The following is an 11,538-nucleotide window of genomic DNA, read 5'->3' as shown; positions in this document are numbered from 1 at the left end:
CACTGTACTGCACTTGCCAGAAACGTTAGGACCCAGGGCGTTCTGATGATAACAGTGGGCAGAGCAGACAGCCCCCCCCCCCCCTAGCCTAGTGACTGTCCAATGTGATTCTTTGGTCAGAGCTGTCACCAGTGGCCCCTGCTCCTGAAAGCATAGACTGGCCCCTACGCTCCAACCCAAGCCCCCAGACTACCTAACCGCTGACGGGGCTGGTAGGAAATGTGCATAAAAGCTCTTATTGGCAGTCAAAGTATTCGCCCCTCTGATTATATTTAGCCAATAATAGCTCCACATGGTGAGCAAAGGTACTCAGCAGATGATTTCCCCACACATCTTGTGCTTAGTTAGATTAAGGGTAGCATGATTAAGTATAACCCAAGGTCGCTCTGGCTCTCTGCCGCCCCCCTCAGGTTATATAGAGGGAAGAGAACCTACTCCATGGAGTATGGACTACTCCATACTAAAGCCGCTGGATGGCAATTGTAAGGAAAGCCCAAAATTCAAACTAAAGGTATCAGTTATTGTATCAGTTATTTTGTCAGACATTTCAGCTATTTGCCTTGGCTGTATGGTATCAGATATATTTCATACAGTTGATCTTTGGGAGAAGTAGCTACACACATTATCACTTTTTCTTGCAACTGACAAACATACTCACAAACATAAATCAGTGGGAAATGCTAACATTGTAATGCTTTTGCTGGCAAAATTGAGAAATGTATTGTTTGATCATGTGTGGTAAAGAAATTAATGTACTGTTTGACTAGCTTCCAAGGAAATGAAATAGTTGAGTTACACTCGGAAGGGCTGCTGATAGCTTGATAATTAGTAATAATTGATGTAGTAAGTGTATTTTATCAGTGTACTTTACTCTTTGCTTGAGTTTGGGTAGTCATTTAGGAAGAGTTCAGTGCCATTGACTAATTTAAATGTATTACCATGTACTAATATTCACTATTGCAGGTATTGTTTGTAAAGTAGGGGTAGCTCAAAACAAGTTACTTTGCTGCAAGTAGGCCATGCCCGTTTGGTAGGATAACAGCTAAAGCCTGGACTGAAAGGTTCCATAAGGTGAGAGTATTCGAAACTTCCGATAGAATCAAACATTTTTTTAAATAATTAAAATAAATAACCAAGTTAAATGGACGAGTCACACAGAATTTCCTCTTAAAAATTCCAAGGTTTGAACCAGAAACCTGAAAACCCCAAGATTTCACAGCCCCTGATAACCACATAATTCAGGTGTACGTTTCTTCTCAAGCACGTGTTGTTGTTTTGCCAAGATTTGATCTAGTCATCACTGAACCTCTAAAATATTTTTCATTACTGAAATGGAATAATCCAGAAAAATTAGCTCCTCATTCACATCCATGTTCCTTTTGAGTACAAATAATTTCCCTGCATACATACTAATGCTCTGTGCCACTTTATTTGTGTTTATCTGTTACATCTACTGACTCTTGCACTCTTCCTTCTGCAAAAAGACTGCAATCTGCCTTCATACACGAAAGAAGAGTCGACCGAAGGTGAACTATGTCTGTACCACAGTGGGAGTAAATTACTCAGTAATTTGGTCGCTTCACCAAGGAGCTGGAGGATTGCAGTGCCTCGCTGACTAAATCATTTTGAAATGCAGCCCCTGCTCTGAGTCAGATTCATTTAGCTGTCGTATTCGATACTTTGCGAACAAATAAACATATTTCTGTCAGCAACCCATACGAAATCTTCCGTGAATTACAATTATGATCCTTTTACTATCTACAAGCCTGAGTAAATCACACTGCAGTTATAACTTTACTTAAAGCCATTTACACTCCTGTGGTATTCTGGTGTTCAGGACCAGTTTTCAGAGTTCACTCAAAGACTCAGGATTATGTTTTCCACCTGAAACTCCTTGGCCTTGGGTATTTCTTTTGTGAAGATCGTGTTAAGAAAAATAGATGCATTTTGATTGAGATCATACCTCCCCTCCGCACACGCACACAAATTTAGGTTTCAGACACTTCCGGACCCAGAGGGTATAAAAGTGCGTAAAATGTTGGTGAGACGCTGTGCTACAATGCTATATTTTAAACATGAGAATCTGTCTTTTTGAGTGAAGCACTCAATGTTTGGTGGGAACCTGAAAGGTACCCCTTTCAATTGCAGAATACCCAAAAACTCCTTATGTGCAGCAAAAATATGAACACTACAGGAGGGTTAAGAGATGTACTTTCTTGCCACGACTCCTGCCTTATATTCAAATTGCAACTGTTAGACACGCCTTGACTCGCTTGGGTGTTCTTGTAAGGGAATGAGACGCACAAATCTACTGCCCTACTTATAATCTCCCACCCTCCCTTCCTCCCTCTTCTCCACCCAGTGCTGCATCCCAAGCAGTACCTTAGAAACGTCAAACGTCACACTGTTCAGGGACAAAGACATTAAGTCTGCCAGATTGGGTAGCTCTGGCTGAGGTGTGGGTTTGCGATGGCCACCAGGGAGTGAAATGCAAATCTGGGACTCCAAAAGAATGCTACAGGCTTGCTTGAGCAGGTCGATCGGTCTGCGGGGGCGTATGCTTGTGCGTGGCACATTTTTGGGTCGGTGCCCATGTGTGTTTAGAGGTAAGCCAGAGAATGATATGCCTTCATTGACTGTTGATGCATGGCTTGAGGGGAGTGATTACAGATAACCAGAGTTCACACGTGATGATGGCTAAGTGGGGGGGGTCAGGTGTGAATTATAAACTTCATCAGGAATATCTTTATGATCTTCACTGAGGGTGTCTCTCCCCAAGAAGCTCATGCTCATGAATCCAGCATGTTTAGAGAAAATAACACTTTACAGATGAAAAGAATAAATAAATTGCTGGATACAAATAATAGTGTACATTGAGAACTTAACACAACACAATTGCATTTTATTTATTTAACTTGTTTGGTACATAAATTAACTCAATTAAATTGGACTATGTTATGCTTGAAATTATATTAGAACACGTACAGCACGTTAGGTGCTAAAAATAGAAAGTCACATAATCACCAGCAAGCCTCTGCATTTTACAGCAACATTTTTTATTTCATGTCTGCAGTGGTTCGTCTTTGTTAATGCACTTGTTAAACAAAAACACAAAAACATTTTTTTTTCTTGTTTCACAGCCTCTTGATTAACACAAATAATGAAGCGATTAAAATCAATAAACCACAGAAGTGAAGTCTGTCAAAATCAGCATTAATCTTCTCCCATGTTCAGCCTAAATTAGTCCACACAGCCATCTTGGCATAAAAAATGACACGTCAATGATGACTCTTACAAACATGGCAAATTCAAATGAGATGCACAAGACATAATGTATTGCTGTTTTTTCAGAGCGATATCATAATACAGTTGTAATATTTTACACCAAAATATAAATAAAGTGGTCTGTTAATACTACTTATTTTTCTGCCAGAAATGGTAAGCAAATATCTACAAAGTCCTGCATTGTTGCTAATATTCTTCCTCTGGTATATTTTATTCCACATACTTTTCCTGTGAGTTTGGACAAATGACCAACTCTCTAGATGAGAAAAAAAAAAAAAAAAAAAACATAAAGCTGAAAACCAACATGAGTCACCGTTCTTCCACAGCATGGCAAGTAAGTTGAAGGGAATGTAAATATGGCCCGGAAAGACCCCGAACCTGCCCAGGCCACCGGGGTTGGGCCGAGGACTTGGACCCCAAGACTGAATAGAGCTTCATGTACAGAGGGAGGTGTTGCAGTAGGTCCAGATACGGTGACTCAGTCAACAGTTGACACGGCTTATTTAGCCAACACCCTGCAAGCTCCTGCGTATCAACGTTGACAGGCCATCCATACAAATGCCACATTCATGTTTGCTTTACTACACCAGCAAGAGTTTCTCTCGCAAAACGTTCCCCTGCGGAAGGAACACGCATCCCTGTTGAGTTTTGATTGCTGATCATTGACTAGTGGATTATTTCATGCCTAGTCACATATGAATTTAACCTCACATTTAACTTGCGCTGAAAAGGACTGAAAAGTTTATGGTGATCTTTGTGAATGTGAATCATAAATCTTAATACATATCAAATGCATGTTGGTGTTGCATTTAGAAAACCACCACAGCTTATTTTTTGAGTGTCTCTGGTACGGCTATAAAACTTTATTTATTTTAGGAATCCATGCATGTGCACGCCACCCTCTGTATTTAAACTGCAACTTGCCATCAGTTCCCAGGAAAAACAAAAGCTCCCCTGCTGCACATTGATTGAGATCATACCTCCCCTCCGCACACGCACACAAATTTAGGTTTCAGACACTTCCGGACCCAGAGGGTATAAAAGTGCGTAAAATGTTGGTGAGACGCTGTGCTACAATGCTATATTTTAAACATGAGAATCAGTCTTTTTGAGTGAAGCACTCAATGTTTGGTGGGAACCTGAAAGGTACCCCTTTCAATTGCAGAAGACCCAAAAGCTCCCCTGCTGCACAGCTTGCTTCTCTTCATTTTCTTCCATTGTTGCTCTCTTCTGTGGCGACAAACTTGATCTCAGCATTGGCAGTGCGCGAGTTCACACTGCTGTCCCGCACCTTGTGCTTAAACAGGAAGGGGAAGGTCTTCTTGAAGGACTTGCGGAAGCTGGCTCCCATGAACCCGTACACAATGGGATTGATGGAGGAGTTGGCATAAGACATGCAGTTGGCCCATGTCTTAATCTTGTAGGTTGTGTAGTTGGCTTTGAAGTTCGGGTAGAACGACTGGAAGAGGACAAAGATCTGGATAGGACCCCAGCAGACAGTGAAGAGTAGGACAATGACCACAACCATTTTAGAGATCTTACTCCTGATGGTGATGGTTCTCTCTGAGAGCAAGTGGACCTGGGGAAGAGAAATAAGCAGACCGCTTTTTAAAATATTTTCTTATACAGTTTTTGGCCCTAGACCAGACCTGGGCAAAGTGTGGCCCGAGGGCCATTTGCGGCCCCTTAGCTGTCCCTGACCGGCCCGCGGAGGTCAATGTCAAATGTCAATGTCAATTAATTACTATTCATTTTTATATTTATACTGTTGCATTGCAAGCTTGCTCCCATGTGTGTGCGTGCCATGTGTGTTGGTCGTCTGGGCACACCTTTAATACTGCAAAAACATTTTTCACGCTAAATTGAGTTCAGCCTATTGGTCCGGCCCTCCACAACAGTCCCACTATCTCATGTGGCCCCTTGGCGAAATGAATTTCCCACTCCTGCCCTAGACCAATATCAGATCAATAAATCAATCTTCCATTAAAATACCATGTGCCTAAATCACATCCCTCACACAGAAAATATTACCATTAAAAGCTTTATCTTTTTTAGATGGTAAGTCTTGGTTGGTAGAAAATAAAACTAAAATGTCAACCCAAATAGTCTATTAATAGCATATGTTGTGAGGCACAACCACTTCAATTTCCTACAGCTAAATAAATACATAGGAGCTGTCTTCATACCTGATAGTTATTATCCACAGGCTCCACTGCAGGCTGGCCAACCCTTTTGAGCATGAACGAGTAACAGAAGGAGATGGTGAAGACAGGCAGTAGATAAACAGCTATGAACTGGTACAGAATGAAAGCCCTCTCGTGTGTCTTAGAGGGGAATCTCTCCATGCAGTATTGCCTGGGTCCATACCAGTAGCCCTCCTCTATCCTCTGATACATAAAAATCGGTGTGGATAGGATGAAAGAACCTGAATCAAGTAAAAAAAAATAGTTAGGAGCAGAATGTTCTACACAAATGTATTCTACATAATCATTTTTGAGAGTGCTAAAAGGTCATTTAAATTCAATTCAATTTTATTCTTGTAGCGCCAAAAACCATTGAAATTGTCTCAAGGCACTTTACAGAGCCCAGAGCCTGAACCCCCTAGAGCAAGAACTAAGGCGATTGGGGCAAGGAAAAACTCTCCTTTTAACAGGAAGAAGCCTTGAGCGGAACCCAGCTCATAAGGGGGGACCCATCTACTTTGGGCCGACCAGGTAGAGAGATAGAGATGAGAGGAGGTAGGAGAGAGCAGAAGGGAATGGAGGCGGGAACGAGAAGAGAGAATCAGAAGGAGCAGATGGAGTCATACACATATTAGGATAAAAACAAATGAGCATATATTATGACCCGGCTCGTGAGCCGCAACATAAATTGGAGACAGACCACAGAGCATACCAAAATAAGCGTTTATTTCGATGACCAAAAACGGGATAAAATAGTAAAGTCAAAGCACAAAACCATAGTGTGCACCAGCATCAAAAGTATGGCTAGAACGCAAGGCACCCTTCTGAAGGCCAACAGCTTGGCTTTTATCCACACCTTCTTACAGTAATGATGCCCATACAAAGACTGTTGATATGATATATACATGATTCCATGAAACATGCCGGAATCAATAGTTGATCAAACGGGGAGAGCCAGCATGGAAAGTTTTGGTTTTATTTGACATGTAATGAACCTCAATGGGCATCTATGTCATTTTCGTCCAGGACTCATTGTACGTACCAATCCAGATGCAGATGCTGACTATCATGGCACTGCGAGGAGTGCGATGGCGCAGAGATTTCAGCGGATAAACCGTCACATAGCAACGGTCCGCGCTCATTGCTGTTAGAGTGATGCAAGTAGCCTGGACTGTTACCTAAAAAAAAGTGAATAAGCAGTCATCTTATAATGATTATGCAATTTGAATGGTGTCCTTTTAAGAAAAGCTCCATTCCATTCTATTCATGCATTAGCAGATCACAGCCTGGGGCGCCACCTGCCAGTCCGTTAAGATAATAAGCACAAAATGTGACCTCTCATACACCTTTTTATAACGTTAATTAACCATGCTCTACTATTACATATCCTTTGAAGCCCACTACATGTTCACATTCAGAAGAATACCTAACAAAGTCACAGCTATGTGCAGTATATGTGACTCTCCCCAGCTGAAAAGTGCAGTATATGCCCAACTGAAAAGAGCAAACTGCGCCAACATGCCTTCTAATTGGATCCAACAATATTTAATTAAAATATTCCTCCTACACAATTTTCTTCCTCAGAATTTTACCACATTATAATCTGCGGCGGCAAATGCTCATTTGTATTTAGCCTTGGAAAAACATCATAACATAAGTCCCTCGCTATCCTACAGAAGACAAAGGATCAGTGGGTTTTTTTGTTCTGGAGATAGGAAATAGACGTCTTCTTTGTACCAAAGCTATGTACACCACAGGCACCCCCTAGTGGCTGAAAACTTCAAGTGCAATATTTAGGTAGGTTCTTATTTATGCTTCCAGTATCTTGGAAGGTACTGAACATTAATTTGAGTCTAGATTTAAAATATGTGGTCAAATCTATTAGGGTTCTTTTAGAAGAAAGTAAGTTGAACAGAAAGAAAGTCCTATATGAAAACTCCTCCACCTAGTTGGCCAGTGTGGAGAGTCAGGGGTTAGAAGCCTTGATTGGATGCTTATCCTTGTTCTCCATGTCTTAAAAACATCACCCTCACAACCCTGACCTGGGCTCATCTAAAGCTAGAAATCATTGTTATTCTAGTTTTTTATTATTATTTTCTTTCTGTGGTCTAAGTGATGGTTTCATTTTCTTTCACATTATACACTCACTATCAGCATGGATGTGAACATGTTATTATTATACCTTACTAGGAATGTTATTTCTTTGGTAGTTATGTTTCAGTGCATAAATAAAAATGCCACATGAAGGGTTGAAAAAAAAACCCACCAGCTACAGTAAGTTAAACACGAGAGAGACAAACCATACTCTTGCCCCTACAAGCCAGAACTGCAATTTGGCATAGCCACAGTATCTACAGTAGTTGCACAATTACCTCTATTGGAATTGACTCTTCATAAGGCATACGTTAGGGCAAAAGTATGTCTTTCCTATCTAATATTTCTCACACAATTGGTTTTCTAGTGGTCAGCATGTACATTCTTTGCATAATGACTATTCTACAAATGAAATTGAATCTAAACTCGTTGTGTAATCAGGAGCTCGGATAATTAGGTCTTCATCTTCAGTATCGTGCATCAACATTGTCATGATTAATTACAAGGATGCAAATGAATGTCCTATAATTACATGCAGGATTAAGACATTATTTAACCACAAATCCTAGTCTGTCATGAAGCAGATATAGTACATATGCAAGACTTCTGAATGCTCACTTCTGGCCATTTCACCACACGATACCCATGAGAGTCTACCACATCCACTGGTTCCCCCAAACGCACATCCCATGTTTTCAGTATCAAGCACATCTAGGACTTGAATGCTTTACATTTTGTATGCGATTTGCTGGTATTCAATTACCTGCTGAAGGAAAGCAACACATTTACACATAAAGTCCCCGAAGATCCAGCCAGGTAGAGGGTAGAGTGTAGCCGTGAAGGGCACGCAGCACACTAGGAAGATGATGTCCGTGGCAGCCAGGTTAGCTGTCGGAAAATAAGCACTTTATAGACAAAGCTTTGAAAGGCATAGAGCAGAGCTTGCCAAACACAAATGTAAAAATCTAGTGTCAAATATAGATAGAAAATATTGATATAAAGTTTGACATCCTAAAAAACAACACCATGCAACCATTAACACGTATATCATTAGACGGTTAAAATAATTATTACTTATAGTTGTCTGTTTGAAATCTATACTCTAGCTATAGCTGCTGTATATTACAGCACCTGCACAGCATTGATGGAGGTAAGACAGATGAAAGACACTTTAACACATATCTTCCACAGGAATCTATCAATGACATGTTCTGCCTGTGTGTTGCTGTTTGTGACCCTAAAGTCCCCTGTGGCTGCAGTAGTGTGATGACATTAGACACTCACCTATATAGAAGTTGGTGGCTGTCCTCATCTGACGGTGTTTGGAGATCACATAGATGACCAGCGAGTTGCCGATGAGCCCCACCAGCATGATGAGGGAGAAGAAGAGCGGTACGAGCCAGGCGTCGGTGAGGAAAGGGTGCTCCTCGTCCTCTGCGTACCCCTGGGAGGTGTTGCGCTCAGACTCGTTGAACACAACCTCTGACGAGTTCCACATGTCCATTGGGATGGCTGTAGAGGAGAAGAGAGACGTTATTCTAGGTGGACAGAAAATTATGTGCGTGGTTGCAATTACATTTCGGCACAGGAAATTCTTTGAAAAAACATACATATATTTATATATTCAAGGTCGAGAATATGGCAAAGACTGCAGGATTAGTTATATTGCATGCAAAGTACTTTTTCATCCAGACTAAATCAGAGCATGTTCATGAGCCCACAGTTTGAGTAAACCTGCTTGTCAGAATCCACCGGTGTCCCTTCTGCACTCTTTGAAAAAGGAGCCCTTCATGCTGAATGTAGAGAGCGCTGCGCTCCCATTGGCTTTATAGTGTGCCAGCACACACGTGGGCTCCAGTACGAGCACAGAATTAAGAAGTGATGTCAGGTCTCCTAGCAACATTCTCCCCATTTCTGGACTCGGGCTGTCCAACCTCACTGACAGCTCTGTGCGCTCTGGGAGGAGACCGCCTGGATCCAGCCAGACATTTTCACATACATACCAAAAGCACTTTATAGCATCTGCATACCGGTATATTAACCTCAGAGACACATTTCCATGTCATAGCCTTAAGTTAAAGAAAACGAGAGCTCTGCATCATTTGTAATTTCCACATACAGACATTGTTGTTGCGAGGACTTGTCCAAAGGCAAGCCACCAGGTATATGCACCAATGTGTGGGAAACGCACTGACCTCTCATGTTTAATTCAACATACAACCTGCTGCTCTGTCAGTCAGTGTAATTGTTATGTTTTCAGCTGTGTTTGTGTCCGCATTGCACCATACCAAAACAGTCCACCTCTCACAATTTCACTCAATAACACATTTGACCCCAATCTCAATTGCGAGGTCAGAGAAAATGCGCTCGTAATCATGTTCACGCGAATGCACCTGTTGTTCAAATGTGACGGCCGTGCTTTTAGTGCTATGGGCAGTCATTAAAACTGGAAATCAAGACCCTCTCTCCCAGATGTGTTTTAAACAAGGCTAAACACGGACAAGCATTTTGTCTTGGCTCTTCCACTCTGGCAAATACTTACATGAATAAATGAATCATGAAAAGGTACACATGTTAAACATAAAGGCTGAATAATTCAGTCAACATTGTGTGTATTTTGCTTATGACAGTTTATTTACACACAGCATTTGTATTTAAGATGTGAGAGCATATACAGTTGTATTTGGCTGGATCTTGCTTTTCTCTGAGTTGTTTTGAGCCTATCCCAGCACAATATCACACTTCACTTGCATGCCACATTCTCTTTGTTTTCACACGAGCCCAGTGTCTGCTGCTCCAGTAATTGGAGTTTGCTTATTCAGATCACAACCTCTGGAAACGCTCATAGAACGAATGTTTTACATGATCCAAAATGTCAGTGTCAAAACTGCGAGCTAAATTCATGTACTGAATCTCCAGTTGTTGATGAGATGCAGAGGTTACGACACCCTGACCCCATGGGGGTCTCTACAGGACATCGGTGGCTAGACATTGTAGAGATCTGTATTCCACTACTGGGGCATTCTCAGACTCCGCTGAGAATTGACCTTATTGCTGTTTGGCATTTGGATGCGAGAAGAAGGTTGAGCCTTACAACCTAACAAGGTCCAGTCAGCAACATCCCCGCCGCATGAGGGATGAGAAGGCATACAATTTCACTCGTTTGTCTTCGTCCCATGTATCTGCGCATAGCAGCAGGAGTGTTGCAGGAGTGTTCAGTGTGATTTGGTGACATTAATGGTTCTCTTTGAGAAGTGGAGAGGCACTGCCTCTGGCTTGTTCGACTGCACAGGGCTGAAACAAGACGAGGCTAAACCAAAAACACTCACACGAGACACTAAAAGCTACACAACTGTAAAATGTGATGCTGAACGGTGCGCCATTGCATAATAACAGTATTTAGGCTATTTTGTTTTTCAGGAGGAGGTGTTCAAGCCGCTTGACATTTTGATGCGATATCTACCAATACATTCACATTCATATGAAATAATGGCTACATTGTTACTGCAACCTACGGTTTGAGTGTTTTGCTGTCTCATTGATGATTTGTTCTTTCCAAATACAGTTTTTTCAACAGATGTCTGTAAAGGATTTTGCTGCTGCTGTGTTTTGAGTAGACAGGAAATGTGGTAGGCTACTGAGCAAAAGAGACACTAAAACCTCTATTCTTTGAACCAAGGCCAAATGTGTTGATGCTTTTCCCCTCTGTCTTTCTGGTAATTCAGTCATATTTGTGTCATTTGGGTTCATCTGTCATCTATATGAGAATGTGTTGTCTCACCCCACAAGACAGAATATGTTTTTTCGTATAACACACCCAAAGGAAATGCACAGTGCTTCTTTTCAAGGGCAAGATCAAAATATGAGGACAAAATCTGTGGGTTGTTAAGTCACTTAGCAACCATGTTGACTAAAGATGTAATAACGGAGTGTTCTTGAGGACTGAAGTTTTAGTCCATGACATCTGTGAAACCTG

General features: G+C 41.5%; 1 protein-coding gene across 1 annotated transcript; it reads right to left on the bottom strand.

Moving 5' to 3' along the window:
- Positions 1-4,489: 4,489 nt before the first annotated feature.
- Positions 4,490-9,551, bottom strand: kiss1ra (KISS1 receptor a; the record flags this gene model as incomplete). Its single annotated transcript, XM_080837649.1, has 6 exons — positions 4,490-4,864; positions 5,472-5,710; positions 6,511-6,646; positions 8,326-8,450; positions 8,847-9,074; positions 9,506-9,551. 6 exons carry the CDS (start codon positions 9,549-9,551, stop codon positions 4,490-4,492), a joined length of 1,149 nt encoding a protein of 382 aa, XP_080693775.1.
- Positions 9,552-11,538: the final 1,987 nt, after the last annotated feature.

This window comes from Sprattus sprattus, assembly GCF_963457725.1.
Source record: "Sprattus sprattus genome assembly, chromosome: 4".
Taxonomy (NCBI): domain Eukaryota; kingdom Metazoa; phylum Chordata; class Actinopteri; order Clupeiformes; family Clupeidae; genus Sprattus; species Sprattus sprattus.
The sequence above is the reverse complement of the archived record's forward strand: the minus strand, read 5'-3'. Positions and strand labels throughout refer to the sequence as shown.